At 42.7% G+C, this 22,226-nt stretch overlaps 1 protein-coding gene across 3 annotated transcripts in view; it reads right to left on the bottom strand.

Annotated features, from left to right (window-relative positions):
- The window catches only part of zeb2a (zinc finger E-box binding homeobox 2a), a 66,577-nt gene extending 44,827 nt beyond the window's left edge, over positions 1-21,750 (bottom strand). For 2 of the 3 annotated variants that reach the window (XM_050049178.1, XM_050049180.1), the window contains exons 1-2: positions 21,479-21,750; positions 20,261-20,405 (exon numbers count right to left, since the gene is read on the bottom strand). In XM_050049178.1, coding sequence (XP_049905135.1) covers positions 20,261-20,333 — 73 coding nt within the window. In that variant the 5' untranslated portion in view covers positions 20,334-20,405; positions 21,479-21,750. Of the gene's footprint in view, positions 1-20,260; positions 20,690-21,478 lie in introns of those variants that run through there. The other variant, XM_050049179.1, reaches the window with a different exon arrangement.
- Positions 21,751-22,226: the final 476 nt, after the last annotated feature.

Genomic DNA, 22,226 nt, shown 5'->3' with positions numbered 1-22,226 from the left:
TGACGCGAATAATGTGAAGCGAGTAGCGTGATTTTATAAGCTTATTTATGAGAGTTGAAAAATCTAAACTTTGAAAATTCGCGCCACGATAGCTAATCAGCATTGAGATCCTCTGGGGACATATGACACCGAAGATGTACCAGCAAAAGTTCATTCATCAATTCAGAGATTTCCAGCGCATATGACGTTAGTCGACACAAAATATTCTAGCATTCAAACTTGCTTGAATGACGTGAAAATTTGCATTGCGTTTGGTATGAGCACAACATGAAAGAGCATGAGGGTTCTTTCACACCTGCCCTGTTTGGTTCGATTCAACTGAACTCAAGTTCATTTGCCCCCTCAGTGCGGTTCGTTTGGGCAGGGGTGAACACAGCAATCACACTCAGGTGTGCACCAAAACAACTGAACCGAGACCTTCTTGAAGAGGTGGTCTCAGTCCGGTTACAAACGACCTGGATGTGAACCAGCTGCAGTCACATGACACATTGTTTGGGTTAAACATGAGCATGTTACAGTCCTGGAGGATTATTAATGTGCACCTCCTCCTGTACTGCCTTAATATGCACATTCAGCACATCCAATGCATCAAAACATTGTTTTCTAGTTGGAGCCGCGCCTCGTTTTCAAACTGTATGGTTTGACTAAAATGAACAATGACAGCAATATAGTCCACGATGAGCAGCGCTAAAATCAACCTGCGTAGTTGTCCCTCCATTGTGACAACAGCCGTTACACTTGTGTATTTTCTTCAACAGCTGAACGCTGCGTCACTTTAAATGTCGCTGCTGAGGGAGCGTCTTTGGTTGAAGGATGCTTAAATGTCTCCTACACTGAAGGAGTCAGGAAAGGAAGCACTAAAGCTGTTTTCCTTCATCAGCTCTGATCACAGCTGACGCTCACATACTTCACATCATTACAGTCTGTTAAAGTTACAGGTGTTCATCCACCTGTCACAGCTGTGTGTGTTACAATGTGTGTGTGTCACAGCTGTGTGTGTTACAATGTGTGTGTGTTACAGTGTGTGTGTGTGTGTGTGTGTGAAGCAGACGTCACACAGATCAGACTGAAATAGAAGCTCAACCTCGTCGTTCATTCCTGACTCATGCTGCCATCAGTCTGCTATAGACCTCACTGAACACACACTGTAACACACACATACTGTGAACACACACACAGACACACACAGACAGCAGCCCCTCCCTGTAGAAAGCTGGTAGGAATGTAACCACGAGGTCACTGAACTATTTGGGTTAGGCTGCTGTCTGTCTGTGTTACTGTGTGTGTGTGTGTGTGTGTGTGTCTGTGTGTGTTACACAGCTGACAGTTTGTATAATGAAATATCAGCCTGTCATCATAATGATTACCCATTAATTGCTGATATTTTCTCAGTTAATCGATCAGTTCGAAACATTAAAATCATAATAAACTGGAAACGACCTTCCTCTCTGGTTGTTTTACAACGACAGAAAACACACTGTGTGTTTATGTGTGTGTGTGTGTGTGTGTGTGTGTGTGTGTGTCTGTTGGAGGTAAATACGCTAATAAATTGTTTCATTACAGACTGATTACATCTAAACACCTCCCATAAATCCACTGCAATTCACACTGAGAGGTGGGGTGAAGGTGGGGACTGTCTCTGTTCATTCGGTGTGAGGGGACGTGTTTAATCCTCTCCCATCACACTTTGACTGCTTTTCAAAATAAAAGCTTCTCAACCAATTGAAGACTTTAATCTGAAAATCATCAGACTTAAGTTTCTTCATCTGACTCCTTCAGATCAAGAGGAAGAGGAAGAAGAAGAGGCAGAGGGGGAGGGTTTTGTTTGGTGCTGAGGGGGCGTTCACACGACAGCTGATTAAAGTCACACTTTCATCCAGAGTGTATCTATGACTCAGATTGTCTGCACACAATTTTCAACATGGAGGCAGCTGAGCAGCCGCTAGCTGCTAACAGGGGTTAGGCTCATAACCAGCGCTTAACAGCAGCAACAGAGCTAACAGAGCTAACGGTGTAAGAGCTAACGGATGGGTGCTACACTTCCATGACAACACTCTCTAGATGTCAGTAGTAACCGCTGAATGAGCACAGTGCAGAGCAGTAGCGATGAGGTAACCAGGAGGATACACACATGCACTAACATGCACACACAGCTGGACACGGACACACAGAGACATTCAGATGCACAGAGGGAGCAAGACTTCAGTCTCTGCTCAGGACGCCATCACTCAACTGTGTCTTTACACTCTAGTGTTTTTTTGTTTTCAAAGTGAGATAAACTCAAAGACAAAAACAAAAAAACTAGAACCAAAACCACCTCTGGGTTTTTACAAGTTAGGATCAAATCAAAAACAGATTTCGGTCTGTTTCGTAAATGTAAATAAACAGATATCTGCTATATCACAGGTGGTGTCCTACAGGGCTCGATATTGGGGCCCCTTTGATTCTTCATATACAGCCATTATTATCCAATTGTTTACTCACAGAGTCAAAATCAGTGCTGACCCCAATGTGTAGAGGCTTTAAAGCTTTGTTGCCATGGTAATCAATGTCCAAATCAGAATTCCAATGCTTTGTTTTTCCATACCATTAACCCAGCTCACACACACAGGCAAGATGTCGAAAAAAGTCAGGCTTCTGGAATGGTTTCAAAATTGAGGAAGATCATAGTTGAAAAGCCAAGTGCCAGATGCACCAAAGAAAACTGTCCTCACAAATTTGCACTGAGCGTCGGCAAATCACCTGAAAACTGTAAGTTACAGCTGAGCCGTCCTACAAAGTATTCTTTTTTCTAGCTATTAAAGGTAATGCTAATGTCACTGACAGGTTATGTTAGCTGAAACATCAGAAAACTAAAGGCTAAATAACACTGTGTGTCAAAAAATACACCCCTATTATTTTCAATGTACAACCCTACAAAGGAGTTGGCGCTCCTGGATGCGCTGCCCCACAGCACTTCACGCCACTGTCCTATTTCCAGCCTCGCCACCCCCAAATATTAAATGCATTTTCCCCCACTCTCTCTCTGCTTGTACATACCAGCTCCTGTAGCAGCTCTTTTTCTCTGCTCCCCTGGCAGCTCGACTCCTCTCCTCATCATTAATGAATAAAGAGAACTCTGAAGCTGTTGCTGTGTCTCATGTGTTATACCAGTCTCAAGTTATACTGTGGTATGAAAATTGTAGGTTATGATACTGTGTACATTTGCTTACCTATTGTATTAAAAAAATGCAACTATACAGAGAATCTCACCTTTATTTAAGTTATTTTCAAACAGAAGACTTTAAACATACTCCCATTAGAAATGTTTTTTAAGTTTCAATTATAGAGATAAAATGTTTCTGTGGTCAGTCCTTTAAGGGTCACTGTAACTGTAACACGTGCACTGTCACACCATGAAACATGAACACACTCTGAGATGGTTATCATTCTGTGAAAATCTCATACCATCTCGACCCTGTTCAGCACAGCCGCGGTCAAAGTGTTTCAGGTTTGTACAAAATCAGGAAGTTACATTTTTCTGATGCTTATAACACTTTAAAAAACTTTATGTTGTCTCCTCTGAAATGTGCCTTCCTCTGTTCAATTAAAAAAAGGTATTAAAATTCTTAAACTTTCTGACCCTGCAGTGACACTATGAGCCAATCATGAGCCACCCTCAAGGTGACCTGATGTCACAGCAACAAACACAATAAATCACATGGTTTCCATGGCAACGGTCATTCACAAAGTTCCACCACAAAACAACAAATACAGACGAATGATTCAGTGACACAGTCGACACGTTTCCAGAATCCCAGTAAACCAACAGAGACACATTTAGATTCAACAGTAGCTTTTGTACTGAAGTCTCGTCCTGCTGCTGCTCACAGCTGTGAAGAAACACTGAGGAAAACTGCATAAAAACAAAATTCTGATGGTGTTTGAATGAATATTTGATGAGTGTAATAAAGTCGAGCGACTGTTTCCACCTGAGGGAGACGACTGTGTCTCACAGTAACTCCAAACTGTTTCATTATTGTCTCAACAATCGTCTCTTCATCTGAGTCAAACTACAGATACGTGTGTGTGTTTACACTGGTTCTACTTGACACTGTTCCAGTTTAGTCCCAGTATGTGGACAGCTGAACAGTGTAAAGGACGAGGTGGATGAGCTTCAGGTTTCTTTGTGGAGCTGCTCTGCGTCCAAACAGGAAGGAGACACACACTGTTGACCCAGAGCTGGACGGACACTATTGTCCCAGAGACATTGTGTTCTGCAGCTTTAACCAAAACTGACCCAGACACACTGAAGCATGATGCCACAACAGGAAGCTCCCCGCAAAATAAAAGCTCAGATATATACACTGGGAGAAAGTGAAGACAGGGGACGTCCAACAGAGATGTTCTGATGAAGACGAATCAACCAGAGCTGCAACTCATCAATAACTAATCAATGACGATCAAACACGCTGATCACTAATCTGTGTCTCTCCTCAGAGACATGTCTGTCCCTGTGGAGACACGTCTGTCCCTGTGGAGACACATCTGTCCCTGTGAGGACGCACAGGCCGAGGGTGGTGTGAGTTGTGTGTGAGTGCAGAAGGGACAGTTTAGAGACACATCTGTCCCCATAAGATTGGACAGTCAGAGGACAGTGTGAGATGTGTACAAGTGCAGAAAGGTTAAGTTTAGAGACATGTCTGTCTCCGTGGAGGACAGAGGACAGTGTGAGTTGTGTGTGAGTGCAGGAGGGACAGTTTAGGGAAGTGTGAGAGAAGAAAAGGAAATAAAAAGTGTGAGGGCATTAACGGGAAGGTGTGTGTGTGTGTGTGTGTGTGTGTGTGTGTGTTCTGAGAAACAGAAGAAGAAGAAGCAGTGCGGTGACGAGGTCAACAAAACCCGTGAAACAACGAGTCAGCACATCATCACAGCGGCAGGGGACACGAGGACACTTCAGTGTCGACACACAAAAAAGAGGAAACTACATGTTTTCTTTCTTACCTGCTTTTCACACCACAGTTCAGGTCGATGCCGCAGAGGCAACAGGGGGAAGAGGAGAAGAAGAAAAACAAGAATTAGTCACAATAAACAACTATCAATATATCTTTTAACAGTAAAATAATACATATAATACATAATTTATCATTAAAAAGATACAAAAAATATATATCTATAACATGGGGTCAGTATCACAGGACTGTCATATCAGTGGTGTCCATTTTTTCTATGTAGGATAAAAAAGGTTGCCATCTGGCCTTAAACTTCTGAGCACACCCTCTTGTAGAATAGTACATTTTCTGCAAGTCAGATGGTGTGTAGGGTCTTTAATCCACAGCTTTAAAGTTGGAGGGAAATTTTCTTTCCATTTAAACGGTCGTTTAATTCATCGAGCTAAAAGAGATGCAAAAACTATCCTAATTTTTTTGCCTGACGACTGAGACGTGTATTTCATGGAGCGACTCCAAACACTGCAGCAGTAACAGAAGGTGCTACGGTGTGACGGAGGATAGGGGCGTGTTCAAGAAAAAAAATATTTAGATTTTGAATATAAAGTCGTCAATCTACGAGAATAAAGTTGTAAACCTACGAGAATAAAGCCGTAAACCTATGACAATTAAGTCATAAATCTATCAGAATATACTCACAAATCTACGAGAATTAAGTCATAAATCTACGAGAATTAAGTCATAAATCTATGAGAATATACTCAAAAATCTACCAGAATAAACTCATACATCTACTAGAATAAAGTCGTGAACCTACGAGAATAAAATTGTAAATTTACCACAATAAAGCCATAAATCTACAAGAATAAAATTGGAAATCTATAAAAATAAAGTCGCAAATCTATGAGAATAAAATTGCAAATCGGAAATTTGGCATTTTTTTCTTTAAAAGAATGCTAGAATTGTCCACAAAAAGTTATTGCCAAATTTGTAAAAATCACCAAATTTGGAAGTCAAACTGTCAAATTTGGAAGGCATGTTTTGTTAAAAAAAATTGGCAGTAAAATAAATACAAAATACAGCAGCTGAAATTATGTGTATATGTAAATGTATATGTATTATATGTAAGTCCCTCCCTTAAAAAAGTTTGACATACCTCACCCTTTTGCACCACCTCCTCCCCCCTCATAAATAATGAGCAGTTCCTTAGTCAGTGCAGTAAAATGTTATGACAGTAACAAACGTGTGTTGATTAAATGGACATCATGTGGACATAGTGTGGACATGGTGTCCTTTGTCTCATGTGAGTGGGGGATGTCTCAGTGGATTCTCTTCTGGTCTGCTGCTCGTACACAGAAGTCACATGGTAATTATTATTGTCTGCTATCGCTTGGATCAATTTGCATTTAACCCAGATTTGGGGACCAAAGAGGATTGTGGGGCGTCGAGTCGCTACGAGACGACTCCGAAAAACGAGGACAGGAAGCCGTTGACTCGCCGTCTTTATTCTGCAGCTTCACTCTGATGAAATAAACATGTTTTTATTTCAGATTTTACTCTGCAGCAGAGACACGAGTCACACTTTAGACGAGTGATAGACATCCAAAGAAGAGCTGCTCTAAACCTCCACCACCTCCACTATCACCACCTCCTCCATCGCCCTGGGGCAGGCTGCCTACACTGGGTCACCTCGTTCTGCACCACAGGGGGGGCTTTATTTTCTGAGGCTCATTAGAGGTCTGAAGGTCAACAGGACTCCCACTAGTCCCTGAAACTGTTAGCTTAGCTTAGCACAAAGACTGTACGCGGGGGAAACAGTTAGCCTAGCTTAGCACAAAGACTGGAAGCAGGGAGAAACTGTTAGCCTAGTAAGATCCATCTTTCTTACTTTGGCTGGAGACATTTTGTCTTGTCATTAAGTAGCTGTCTTTGTTTTTGTTGACGGGCAGTGGCGGCTGGTTTTGAGCTTCTATTCTGGCTCCCAATAACACAACAAGACCACATTTTAAGAGTCCTATGTAGCCTACAGCCCTGTGGTAGAGAGTCAGCTTTACCTCCAGCTAATGCAATGGCGTCATTATGACATCGCTGTTAGTGTTTGAGATATGATTATTTTTATGCAAAGTGAAAAGATGTTAATTTGTTTTCCGGCGCTACATTTTGTGTCGAAAACACGCAGTTTTACGAGCCTACCACCTGATGACATGGAGGACAAAAGACTTTCTGCTGCAGAAAGATTTAATGTCTTTATTTTAGATTGATTTAAACAGGGTCACACAAACAACCATGGGAGGTCTGTTTTTAAAGGGTTAAATGTCCTTTTTACTGAATTGCTGTGTCCGCTTGTTTCATGTCTATTTTCATGTCAAGCCCTCAGTCATTTCCTTACTGTCTTATATAAAAAGGTTTTAATATAAATCCAGTTTATTGATATTATTGTTATGACATTGAAAATGGCTGCGTTCCATCAGTGTCCCAGTTCGAGGTCCTGATGCTGTTTGCAGCTCTAAAATGTCCCAAACATGTAAATCTGTTTTTTTTTACGTTCCTTTAACCTACATGTTTGACACTGAGTTATCGATTGACCCTGTTCATCATCGTGGTCGTGGTGTGAACTGATCCAGACGTTAACATGCTTCATCTGTGTCACATCGATCACAGCCCCTGATACAGACTGATAGAGTATAAACACACATCAATGACCTCCATTCAACGTGTCCCTCTGAGCGAGACACAAAGCTGGCCTTTCAAGTTCATCTGGACTGATGTAATAAAATTGACACATGGAGTCGGCTGAATTCTGGGGCGCCTGTTACCTAAACTCTCATTTCCAAAGCACTGTCACCTCCCCTCGCTGCAAATGAATCAATTACAGAGCAGTCTAATCCTGTTAGGGGGGAGATGAATGCATACCTCCCCGTTGGCAGGTGCTGGCAGGCTGAAGGGGCTTATTGGAGCAGGCGATATCAAAGCTGGGGGTTTTATCTGCCACATTAGAACCACTGCAAACCACCGAGAACAAGCCGCTGCGCCTGCGCTCGCTGTCTTAGCCTACACAATCAAATACTATTCAAAATGCTAATGTTGGAAACAAAACCTGAGCTCATCTCACTGCACATTCACACTGCGTACAGACTTCTTCTTCTTCTACTGCTGCTGCAGCTTCACACTGCTCTGATCTCTGTCAGATTTCCCCTCATGTATCTGACGGCATCGCACGGCCCACTGCACAGAAATATATAAATACACAGATCATTCATCAGGTTGTTGCAGCTCCTCGTTGTGACTAAATATTAAAACCACATGTTTATATTCATGTTCTACGTCTGCTGTTTAATTTAATTCAGATTTCAGTTCTGTGGAAACTGTGAGAAAAAAAGACAGAATTATGATTTTAATTCTACAACACTTCAGTTCATCTGGACTGTGAGATCCTTTAAACTAGAACTCTGAGGTTCTGGATGTGTTTACTAAAGATAAACAAATTAACACAACATAGAACAGAACTTTACTCCAAATACACACAACTACAACTAACATTTGAGCTGCAGTCAAAGGTTTTCAGAATAAAGTTCAATTAGAATCATCACTCAAATGAAAAGGTTATTATCATTGAATACACAGTGTTTATGATGTTTGTGATAATGTTTATATCATGTTTTGAGGTTATTATTGTTTCAGGTGTTTGAATCCAAAGAGGTCAGAAATATAAACATTTTTAAGTTTTTTTATTTCATAATCGGGTGTTGAGTTCTAACTCTTCTACATCAAGTCATCAAAATCTTCATCCTGATTATTGATTAAAAATAAATTAAGTTTTTGTACTTTAGATTAAAGAAAGTCAGTTATTTCACACTGATGCACTGAGCAGAGATAATATAATGATTATGATAATATTAATGATTGCATGTTTATTATCATGTTAATAATTGTAATTATGGTAATGTGTATCAATATGCTATGATAATATATATAAGAATGTTTATAACAGGGATAATCATAATTATGATAATGTCTAACACTATGTATTTAACCATGTTGTGATAATGTTTATAATCATGATTCTGATGTTTATGATAATGCTTTTGATATTTTTGTTTATGTTTATAATCAGGTTATTAAAATGTTTATTACAATATTTATAAAACTTTTTTATGATGTTTATGAACATTATTCGGATAGTGTTCATAATAATGTTTATGATGTTTATGATAATGTTACTGATCACGTTTACGATAATGTTTATGATAAAGTTTATGACAGTGTTTATGATGTTGCTGATCATGTTTATGATTAAGTTTATGATGTCACTGAGGTGCTGAATGTTAACCACGATGACGAGCAGCTTGTGTTGTTGTCAGGTACTGTAACTAACGTTGCTGATAACGTTTATGATAATGTTGTTGTTTATGACAGTGTTGTTGTTGTTGTCAGGTACGACTGTTACTGGAGGATACAGAGAAGCATAAGTTGAGGGGAGGGGGGCAGAGGGGGGTCGGGTGGTGGGGGGGTTGGTGGGAACCAACAATCCACCTCATTGTTTGTCGGCGGCGGCGCTCCTGGGCGCGCTCAGCTCCGACACATTCACAAGGTCCAATCTGTCTGGCAGCGACGGCCGACATTCTGAAGCACCTTGTCAGATAACGCCTGAACCACAGCGAGCAGTGAGCAGCGAGCCGGGGGGAGACAACGAAACCAACAATGATGACAGAGGGAGGAGGGGGGGTCAGAGACAACAAGATGGAGGGAGAGAGAAAGACAGAGAGAAAGACAGGAGGGAGGGAGGAACAACCAAAGCCCCCTGCTTCACCCGTCCTCCCCCCGCCGTCGGCCCTGGCTCACCCAGACCATTGTGCACCCGGGGGGGTTCAGGAGATAAATGGCCGCATGTTAACCACGTTTGACAGGCTGCACAAAAGGGGACACCTCGGGTCCCATGACGCAACCTGGACATCCCCCCTCCCCCGTCCTCACCCACCTCTCCCCCAACATCCCCACGGAGGTACAACCATGAACATCATCACCACCCAAACACAGCAGGGACAGGAGGACACTGAGGACAGACAGGGACCAGGTCCAGACTGGGCAGGAAACTAATCAGTCCTTCAAAATAAGAGCTCAGTCAGAAAGTCCAACAGTAGAGACCTCACAGAGATGATCAGAAAGTTCAGCTACTGATCAATAACTCTGATCAGATTTAATCTGAAGTATCAGAGGAGTGTCCTACTCTTGTATCTGGACAGCAGCAGTGCGGCCTTACATCACTTCCTGTGTGTGTTTTCATGAGGACACCTCTCAGATCAGGAGTTTGACCTTTTGTCAACAACACTGGTGAAGTTTTAGTTTTATGATGAGACACTTTGAGGATCTTTCTGAACCTGGTTTTTGACTCGTGTGTGTCTGCAGGAGGACGAAGCATCTGTCAGCCACCGCTCTGAAGGCTGGGAGGATATTTGGGGCTGTGAGGGGGGGGATGGTTTTGGGAGGGAGGGGGGATTATTCTCCTCTGCTAACCTTTTCAGCTCTGCCTGATTCTTTGATGGCTGACAGGACTCACAAAGGCACCTGCCCCATCCCAGAGTGTCCCCCCCCACCTCCCCCGGCTCTCCTCCCCTGACCTGACCAGCATTCCTGGCCTACAGGGGGTCCTCCCCATGGCTACCTTTACACAGACCCCCCCCCCCCCCCCCAAAACCAAAGTCTGGTAATCCCACCGCAAACAAGGTTGTGTCGGCTCAGAGGCTGCACGAGACTTCTCACAGCCGCTCGGCTAAAAGGTGGACGGCCGATGAAGCCCGTCACCGTGGGAACAGAGACAAGGACAAAATTAATTTAAATGCATCATAAAAACCGTCCAATCAGAAGGCTCTTACAGATCTGAAGGTGGAGACAGGAGGCGGAGTCAGCAGGAGGTCACAGGAAAACTCACTGACGCTTTTATAAACCAGTAAACACACTTTACAAACTATTAACGAAGTACAAACAAACTACCAGCATGTCCACTGACAAACTACACATCGACTACCAGTGTGTCCGCTGAAGAACTACATGCAAACTACCGGCATGTCCCCTAAAAAACTACAGACAAACTACCATCATGTTCACTACAGAACTTTACATAAACTACAAGTCTGTCCACTGAAAAACTACAGACAAACTACCAACATGTCCATTGAAGAACTACACTGACATAGACAAGACATTTCTCCTCCAATCAAATCAGAGTCCCCAGTTTTGGACATGAATGTAAAATGTGAGGACACCTTACAGGTTGATACAGATACTGCAGGTCTTTGAGATGGTCACTGATCAGACAGAAAACTGTGTCATGAATATTTCGAGTACTGAAGATGAGTCCACACACACACACACACACACACACATTTCTTTTATAAGCGTCTGTCACGCCCGTTTAGCTGAATAAAGATGGCCGACAGCCGTAACCTTCATCAGACTCCAGCTGTCAGTCACAAACTTCAGTCTGAACAATGAGACGAGTTTAAGAGTCCATGAAGCTCCAGCACTGGCATCACTTTAGGCTCCGCCCATCCACCATGAAAACAACCAATCAGAGGAGGACGTTCCTCATGTCTCATTAACTGCTGCCACTACTGCCATGGCAACATCACAAGATAACAATGATGAGAACCATAAGGACTCAACAACGAGTTTTCTTCCCTCAGTCAGAGGTTATACGAAAAATGTTTGTTGTTTTTAGACAATGATGCTTTTTTATGTCGGACCTGTTTTTTTAACAAATTTGTATTTTCTATTCACTTATGTTTTTCAAATTTTAAAACTTTTAAACTGTTAAACGATATAACGGTTACTGTGGCGTTCAGGCTGCAGCTCTGTGTCCATGGCGGTGAGGTGCTAGTTGTGTGTTTTGCTGCGGTGGATGCTGTGGTGGTCAGCTGGGTGTTTGTGGCAGTGCGGTGGTCGTTTTGGGGGATCAGGTTGCAGCCTGGTGTCCGTGGTGGTGTGGTGGAGCCCGATGTCCGTGGCAGTGAGGTGGTCACTCTGGCGGTGCAGTGGAGCTCAGTGTGTCCTTCAGACAGGACTGTGAGGAGCAGCTTTGACAGCGGTGTCAGCTCAGATACCTCAGATAACTCAGAGGTCAGTTCAGCAGGACTTCCCCGAGGCAGCCGGGTCGCACTGAGCGCGCTCCTCAGCCTCATTACTTTAATTGGTAGATCAGTGACCAGGAAGTGGTGTCCTGAAACTCTGCTGATCTGATGTGGCCTGAGGGGACGGACAAGTCCTCCTGAACTCCTCTACGAGACACAAACTCTGACAAAGAGGAGAGACGTTATCGCACCAAAGAAGAAGAAGTCCTCTCCTCAGCTGAGCAGTCAGGAAGTCTCTTTCAGTTGAAAAATACAGTTGACTGAATCATCAGGAGGAAAACGACACACCTGTACCTGTTCACTGCTGCCATGAGAGGTTCAGTGACAGCTGGGAAAACATGGTGTTCATGGTGATGCACAGCAGCAACAAACCAGATGATGTGATTGATTTTAAACTGATTTCAGACAAACAGACAGAGGTAGAGGGGGGGGGTTGAGTCACTCAGCCGTACGTTGGCGGTCTGGACACAGATGTCATGACACCTTAATCCAGCCATCCGTTATTGATTGTTCCATATGTGTGTGACCTTGCCGCAGGAGCTCGGCCAATCAAACAAACCTTTCCTGTGAGGGCGGGGCCAATGAGAATGAGCGCAAGTGCAGCACATTCACAGGTTTGTTTTTCTGTGGTGACCTTGGACTTCAGTCACACCTGTTCACCTGTTCTGAGCAGGCAGACATCCCATAATAACTCATACAAGGTGTCAAACTAAAACACTGTTTTATCTTCTAAAAATAAAAAGTTTGTAAAAACAAAACAAAAAAGGTCAAAGAAAGGGATAAAATTGTAAAAAGAATAACGTCAAATATATTCCGAAAAATTTAACAGTAAAAAAAAGTACAATCGTAACAAAATTGTACAATAAGTTATACAAATAAAGTTGCAAAATAAAATAAAATGTTTTTGTTCAAGTGATTTTGCAAAAATAGATACAAACTTTTTCCGCTATTTTATTGATTTATATTTTTATTTAAATCACATCCTCCTCATGTGAACTACAAATTTTAAAAAATTTATGATGCTGCCATGAAATTTTGGAAACACTTTGATCTGTTATTTTAATTTTCATTTATTACTTTTTTAAAAATAAATATTCTTTTAGTTAGTTTGTCTTTGAAGTTTGTGTTCTATAAGTATTAATGGAAAATTGTTGAAGTTTTAACGTAGTTGAGTGCTAAAGTGTTTAGGAAATTAATAAAATGTTTATTACAGTGTTAATAAAAGTTCGTATTACAATGTTTACTTAAGTGTTACGGTTTTATTAAAGTATTTAATAAATAGATTATTTTTTACAGTGTTAAAAAAGTTTATTAAGTTTTTAGAACAGTGTTACTTCTGTTTACAAAGGTGTTTATTATAAAAATGTTTATTGCTGTGTCATGGATTTTTTTTACATTTAAGTGTTAGTTAAGTGTCTATAAAAGTTTTCATTACAGCATTTATTAAAATGTTTAATATTGTTATTGAAGATTTTATAACGGTGTCAAAACATTTATTACAGTGTTAATAAAGTATTTATTGCATTATCTAATAAAATGTCAATTAAATTACAATTAAAGATTTTCTAAGTCTTTATCAAAGTATTAATTAAGTTTTTAATACCGTATTTATTATAGTGTTAGTATGTATTACAGTATTTATTTAAACGTTTATTACATTGTTTAAGTTATTTTAAAGTGCTTATTACAATTTATTTAAAATCAATAAAGTTTGTATGACAGTACAATGTTAATAAGGTATTTATTGCAGTATTTATTTAAATGTTTATTACATTGTTTAATTATTCATAAAAAGTATTCCTTACAGTATTTATTACAGTGTTGTTCTCAGTGACCTGCTCAGGGGTCTGATGTCCGTGTGGTGACGTCGCTCCGCTCTGACCTTGTGAATCGGTGAATCAGTGAATCAGTGAATCAGTGAATCGGCCTGTTGAAGCTAACGGCGACAAAATGTCAGTCATGGAGAAAATGTGCACATGGCAACATGAACATGGAGGGGGGAGGGGAGGGGGGACAATACATGTCAGTCACCTTCAAACAGTGAAACAGTTTTTACACCAACACCATTCCACTGCACAGATGCATCATGGGAGGCGTAGGAGATGTCTGAGGAGTTTTTGTTGTTGGCGGCACAGTGACGAGCTTTGTGTCACAGAAGAAGAAGAAGAAGACGACGAAGAAGACCAATCCCTCCAGATGTTATCAGAGGAGTGACTACACCATTTTATCTGTTATCCTCCACCTGTTCTACAAATACTAATACTACTGACTGATACTGCTAATATTTAATATCACTAATATACTACTAATAACAAAACTACAAACCAGATTCAATCAAGATGATGTCAACAAAGTATCGTCTTCTGTTATCCTCCACTTCTACTTTCAGGGATGATTCTGTAAATTATCTCAAAATAGAAATCTAGAAACAACTCACCGAGAAAACAAATCTGAAAATCTCTCAAATGTCTCAGATAGACAAAACAATGAAATCAACAAACCACTGGAACCATGAACGTATCATGTGACTGTGATGTCACCGGAGTGGCTCGGGACCACAGTGGGTGTCGTTCCTGTTGTCTGTATGTGTTTTATTTTGGCGGGGTGGTGTATTAAGCAGACTTCCTGTTGTTAATATAATGTGTCTCTGCCTGCTGCAGCTTTATCTGCTGCTCTGAACAAAGGGCCCTTCTTCCCGGAGCGGGGCCCCGGCTCCTCCTCCAGAGGTGTCGGTGAAGTAAATCTGCCTAAATCCTGCAGGGGGGGTGAGGACGGGTGAGGAGGGGGGTGAAGGTGAATAAAGATAATCTGCTTTTCTTAACAATAAAACAGCTCCAGGGGGAGGGGGGAGAAAAATTAGGAATTCATATCACATGGTGCATTTTAAACTTGATTCCTGACCTGTTAAGAAGCAGCTGAGCAGCGACACAAAGCTGCCTGATGGACCGAGGGACAGTACAGCGGCAGCACTAAGGGGCCACCAGGGGCCACAAGGGGCCCTGAAGGACCAGAATACAACCCCGGGGTCATCACTTCATCTTTTACACTGAAAAACACTGTGTGAAGATGTTTTTACACCTGCACTGTGAGGACACGCTGGATTGTGAGGACACTACAGACAGACTTCTGATAGCATCACCTCACAGTAACTGAAGGAACCTGAAGAGTTGCTGTTCCTGAGGACCAGTCTAATTTACATTGAAATAAATTACTTCAGTAATTATGACTGACCTTAAGAAACCCCTTAAAGATTGAAACACTAAATGGACTTCAGAGTTTGGACCTCTTAAGAACTTTTAAAGGACATTTTTACTTAAATCCACACTGAAGGAACCTGAAGTGTTTCTTTTTTTTTTTTTTTTAAATAATTTACATTAAGACCTCACTGCTTCAAAATACACTTTACATTATTTTAATCCCAATTTCTCTCTTTTAAATATTTTAAGGGAAAATACAGGAACAGCTGAAGGATATTTTTGCTTAAGTCCACACTGAAGGAACCTGAAGTGTCTCTGTCTTTAACTTTAACAAAGACATTACAACTTCAAAATGCACTTAGTTATTTTAAACCTAATTTCAAACTTTAAAAAGGGAAAATAAAGGAACAACTGAAGGACCTTTTTACTTAAGTCCACACTGAAGGAACAGAAGTGTCACTAACTTAAAAAAAGGGAAAATAAAGAAGCTCTTGTTTACTTGAAATCTAAGGACCATTAAGTGCTCTGCTGTTAAGGTAAGAAAACTGTCAAGGGCTTCAATAATGAAAAAGTTACTTCTCATTTCTAAAACAACTTAAAAATATGAATGTATAATATAAAAATATTTCCCTTAAATGTTCTTTTTTAATTGTCTTGCTTATTTGTGGGACAGAAAACTCCCCTTAAAGGCTGAAAATGAACTTGAGGGTTTATTTATAATTCATAAGGTAAAGGAGTCATCTCTGTCTGTCTGAGTGTAAAGGTCTCGGCCGGCCTCAGTCTGTCCTGTAATCATCTAAGAATGGCATCCGTCCGTCCGTCCGTCCGTCCGTCTGTAACTCTATCTGTCCATCAGCGGGGGAGGGGAGGATGGGGGGTCTATATAGGGCACACCTTCAGTCCACCTTACATCCTTCTTTTATTAACCTCCTCCTCCTCCTCCTCCTTCTCCTGCTCACTTCTTTTCTCTCTTTTCATGTGGGACGGCGTCGAGCCGAGCCGAGCGGCCCCAGCGGCAGTGAGAGGGTCTGAATTGTGATTAAGACGGAGGAGAGAAGAGCTGCCTTTCTTTGTTCTGCCCTCAGGGAGGTGTTTACTGACGGGGAGGGGGGAGATATGAAAGACATTCAGGTCAGAGACAGAGTACAGTGATCCATCTGAACACTCTCTGACTGCCTCTGATAACACACGTGGCCAACACAGCCAAGCGTCCTCATAAGTCACAATAACCAGTTTATAATGTGCCACCTCTGTCACATCAAACTGAAACTTCAGCATTCGTTAACGCACAGAAAGGAGCCAATAACATGGTCTCATCATGTTCAGAGCTTCAACATCCTCATCATCACTCCTGATGACATCACACACTCAATGTCCTCGTAAGTGACAAAAACCAGTTTTTACGTGCTGCCTCAGTGATACAAGACTTCACTCATTTTCCAACAGAAACTTCAGTGTTCGTTGACATACAGAAACCAGCCAATAACATGGCTCTCATTATAGCTGACATTAAAATCATGCCCTCATCATCACTCCTGATGACATCACACACTCAGCGTCCTCGTAAGTGACAGAAACCAGTTTATAATGTATCATCTCGGTCACACCAGACTGAAACTTCAGCGTTCGTTAACACAGAAACGAGCCAATAACATTTCTCTCTTCAACATGTTCAGAGCTTCAACATCCTCGTCATCACTCCTGATGACATCACACACTCAACGTCCTCGTAAGTGACGATAACCAGTTATAATTCGCCATCTCAGTCACACCAGACTGAAACTTCAGTGTTCCTTAACACACACAAATGACCCAGTAACATTTCTCTTATCACTGAAACATGTTCAGAGCTTCAACATCAAATCATCATCACTCCTGATGACATCACACACTGAACGTCCTTGTAAATGACAAAAACCAGCTTTTACGTGCTGCCTCAGTTGCACCAGAATGAAACTTCAGTGTTCGTTAACACACACGAATGAGCCAATAATATGTCTCTTATCAACATGTTCAGAGCTTCAACATCCTCATCATATCCTCATCATCACTCTTGATGACATCACAGAGTCAATGTCCTCCTAAGTGACAATAACCAGTTTTTATTGTTCCGCCTCATTCACATCAGACTGAAACTTCAGCATTAACACACAGAAACAAGCCACTAACACGGTCTCATCAGAGCTTCAACATCAAATCATATCCTCATCAACACTCTTGATGACATCACACACTCAATGTCCAGAAACAGAAGAAACACACACACACTGATGCTGCCGCTGATGTGTGTGTGTTTATCAGAGCAGACTGTAACCGTCCTCAGTATTTGAGTCCTCTTATGTTCTGTCTGCTCTGTTAATGTGTCCAAATTGTCAAAAACACATCATGTTTGTAAAAACACACGTTTCTTCCTCATGATTCGTGGCATACAGCAACGGATGAAGTACTTCGGTATTCTTCTGTAGTAAAAGGAGCAGTACCACGGTGTAGAAATATTGTTTAAAGCAAGCAAACAAAAAGTACAAAACTATCAGCTAAAGTGCCTGCAGTAAAAGTACTCAGTCTGTAGAGTAGCATATCTTAATGTGATTGTTTTATATTGATTGATGCATTAATGTATTAATTAGTTAGCTCATTTTAATGGCTTTATAATCCATAATAACGCATTAACATTTATTATTGATTATATTTTGTATCAATTATCTGTAAAGTAACTTCAGCTGTCAGACGGAGGAGATGGAGGAGACAGCTGTCGAAGATGAAAATACTCAACTGAAGAATAATTAAAGTACCTGAGTAAATGTTCTTAGTTACATTCGAGCACTGGTGTCGTATAAATGACATTAATTATAATATAGATAAAACTCACAGATGTGTTCCATTAGAAATAAATTTGTCTTATTTCTCAGCATAAAGAAAATTAAGATTTAAGGACGCGGTGATGTTTGAGTCCTCGCTGTGTCTCACTTTAGAGCTGTGATGTGTGAGCAGGTTGTAAACAGGACACAGTAAACAGAGCGTCTCTGAGTGGACAATGACACGGCTGTGAGACATGTGGCATGAATGGTACAGCAGGCAGCCTGACACCGTCACCTCCTCCACCTCCTCCTCCTCCTCCAGCAGCGCTGCAACACAACCTGCAGTGCTCAGAAACATCTTCAGGTCTCAGAGAACATTAACCAGCCGCTCTCTAACGTCTCATCTGTCCTGTGGTCCTCCTGCTCCATCTCACTCTCAGAGTCGGTCTCTCCTTGAAGTGAACGAGACTCAGCCGAGGTTCAGATGTTTAAAAGAGGCAGAGAAACTCTGAGCGACCGTCTTCCTCTCTGACACAAACATGTTCATTTCTACAGACCATAATTACAGAGTGCTGTCAGAGTGTCAAACATCCTCACCGTCTCTCATTAGATTCACTGAAACACTTTAATGTGAAACAAACAGGAAGCTCGCGTCCACTCACGTCCAACATTTTACACACAATTCAACTGATCCAGAGGAAACTTTGGGACTTTATCAGGATTTAAAACAAACTGACGCTGCAACAGAAATATCCACACATCATCACACCGACCAAGCCTCATCCAGGAAACAGATCATTTAAAAAAAAACAAAAAAAAAAACAGCTGCAGCCTCACAGCTGGATGTGACGGACAGACAGCCAGAGATGGAGAGGCTGTTCAATGTGCAGAGATCCTGTTACACCAGGCCCTAATCTGCCCCCACCTCCACCCTCCACCCTCCACCCAACAACCCCCCTGGGACCCCAAGAGGAGGAGACGCAGCCGAATCCCAACAAGAAGAAAAACCACCACGATGACGGGAAGAAACGCCGCCACAAAACTTTATTTAAATACACTCTAACTTTATTAGCATTTTAATTCTACTGTTTTAAAATGGAGACATTTTAACATCAGCAGAATAATTATGATTTTTATTTAACACGAGTTCACACGAGCCCTGCTCCACATTCTGATGCTTGTGTCCTTTTGTCTGCATTTAAATGACGGATTGTTCCTTTAAATCAGCATGAAAACTGATTTTCTTTGTCTCCCGGTGAACTCAGAATTAAAGCTGAGAGTGTGTTTAAATGATAATATATTAAAATAGCAGCCACCACACAAAGAGACAAAAACAGCAGGTTTTTAAAGGGAGTTCTGGACGAGGGGAAAAAAGTCTGGGTGGATTTAATCAAATAAACAATCAGAAAAATGTGAATTCAAATTAAAATAAATCAGCAGATTTATATTGTGAGTATCAGTTTGAGGGGAAAACACCTTCCTCCTCCACCCTCCTCCTCCTCTTCCTCAAAACAAACAAACAAACAAACACGAAAATATAAAAGAGAAATTTTAAATAAAATAAACTTAATTTTGTCTTTAAAAAATACGAAATTAAACTGTATTTAAATAAAACAGATGAAATCTATTTTTTTTTAATTCTGTGGTCACGGCTGAGTGTTTGTTGTTGAGGCACGCGGCAGTTTGTTTCTGTTAATCAACGCAGGAGCTCCAAAAAACTGCAGATAAAAAGTGAGAAAAACGTCACAAAAAGTCATAAAACCTCTTCCGGGTGTAAAAATAAACACCTGATATTTATTATAAACGTGTTAGGAGTTATTCTGTGTCCTGTGTGTGGTGTTATAATAATAAAACATGAGCGTGTGACGGAGCCGCGCGGAGCCACAGGTCCTCACGCGGAGCTGCAGCTCGGGTACATAACGGTTTTTCCTGCCTCAGTCTCAGTCCTCCACCCGGCGGGTCCCGGCGGGTCCGGGCTCCGCTCCATCACACCCCGGCCCCCCTACTCTCTGAAACCCCCTAAAGTCCCGTTAAAGAACTTTGTGTGTGTTTTGTGGCGTCCCGGGGACACGCAGGGACCTCCCGGGCCGGGCCGGGCCGGGCCAGCCGGGCGGGGACACCACAGTCCGGCAGAGTTTGCGGGAGTTGTTGCGGGGACCTTGAGTGTGTGTGTGTGTGTGTGAGTGTGTGTGTGTGTGTGTGTCTCCTACCGTTCTTCCTGCGGGGGTTGGCCTGTTTTCGCCTCTTGCAGCGGGGACCCTCCGCCATGATCTCCTGCTTCATTGAGGAGTCAGTCCAGTCCGCATGGGCTCCTCGATCTGGCTCCGCGCGCTGCTCCTCCCCGCGCCCCGCGCCCTGCGACCAGCACACACACACAAACACGCACGCACACACACACACACACACACACTCTCTCTCTCAGTAAATCCACCCGGAGCCGCTCTGACACCCCTCACGGAAACTTTGGAACAAATTGAATCCGCTCAGTTAGAAACTCTCCGCACTTTGTTTTCACTTTGTTTGTTTTGTTGGACAGCGTGCACCGACCGAGCGAGGAGCGAGCGCACCCGCCGCCCCGCGTCCCCGTCCGCCTGATCTGTGATGAGAAGAGCGACTGTGCTGGTGTGTGTGTGCTGGTGTGTGTGTGTGTGTGTGTGTGTGTGTGTGTGTGTGTGTGTGTGTGTGTGACAGAGGAGGAGGGCGGACACACACACACACACACACACACACACACACTCCAACAAAACAACTTTGACATCAATTATAAATAAACAAAAATAATAAACTTGTTGATTTTGACGCGTTAAAAATGTCCCAAAGTTCACGCGGGAGGCCTGATCGATCCTTTATTAATATCTAAATGATAAGTGTGTGTGATGTGAGTGTGTGAGGGCAGAATGTGGCGAGGAATGTGCGGTTATATAAGGAGAGACAAGATTCAGGCCTGCAGTTGTGTAATCTGCACGCAGGTCAATAAAACCATCGCTCTTATTGTCACATATGTTTAAAACATGTTTCTGTTATTTTAATAAAATATATCTGTGCAGTTTAAATGTCCTCTCAGAGCCGGAAGTCTGTCAGGAGGATTTAAAATCTGCTTCATGTTAAATTTAATTTCTGTTCCTGTTGATTTTCTGTGTCTGTCCTCCTCCGTGAGAGCGGGGAGCGGCAGCAGCAGGACGCGGGGACAGACCTCCTCCTGCCCGGCCTGCTTGCCTCTCTCCACCCGCTGTTCTCCTCTCCACCTCCACCTCCTCCTCTTCTTTGCTACATCCATCCAACACCTGGAGCGGCAGCAGGCAGCGGGAGCGCGCACCTCTCTCCTCTCACCTGGCCGCGCAGGTGAAGCAGCACAGGTAACCGGCGCGCTTTGATTGGCTCCTGAAAGACAAGAAGAGGAAGAAGAGGAGGAAGAAGGAGAGACCTACCGGAGAGTCTCCGTGTTTCCTCCCGCTGAAGAAGAGAAGCGGCGTGGAATGAAAAAAAAGTGGTGCTGCAGCGCGTGCACCCCCTCCCTAAAATATGAACACAGATCTGGATGGTCCCGGTGAGTCCCGGTGAGTCCCGGTGCTGCAGCAGAGCGGTGGCCGGGAGGGGAGCGTCGGTCCGGGCAGCAGGTCGGGACTGATCCGGGTGTCGGAGCGGTCTGTGTGACGCCTCCCTCCCGGAGCCTGTCACCGTTTTTTTCTTTCCTGCAACATAAACAGGCGCGAGACCTTCTACCACCACGCGCCACCTATCTTCACGCGGAGGGATAATTGAGGAGTGTCCTCCTCCGTCCTCCTCCTCCTCCTCCTCCTCCTCGTGCACACATCACCTCCTCTGATCCGGATCTTTGTTTCTGGGTTTAAATCAGCAGCTCGCGCCGCTTCACGGCCGGCACGCGGCCCCTCGTGCCGCTCACACTGTAAACAAACTGCGGCGCCAAAGCACCTGATTGGCTCACACAGGTAGGGTTACCTGAGCAGGTGAAGCCTCTGAGCAGCAGCAGCAGCACGCGCTCTCTTTCTCTCTCATCACAGAGGAGCAGAAGCTGCTGGAGCATGCGCAGACGACTTTGTGCTCCGCAGTGTTCTGATGATCCGGATCGCTGGTGTGAACAGGTGTGACACATGTACCTGTGACGAGTCCGGGCCAAACACACACATCCGGACTTTGACTGACAGGTGACATGAC

This window comes from Epinephelus moara, chromosome 7 (genome assembly GCF_006386435.1).
Source record: "Epinephelus moara isolate mb chromosome 7, YSFRI_EMoa_1.0, whole genome shotgun sequence".
In the NCBI taxonomy this organism is placed as follows: Eukaryota; Metazoa; Chordata; class Actinopteri; order Perciformes; family Serranidae; genus Epinephelus; species Epinephelus moara.
Note: the sequence above shows the minus strand (reverse complement) of the source record. Positions and strands in the feature narration are given on the sequence as shown.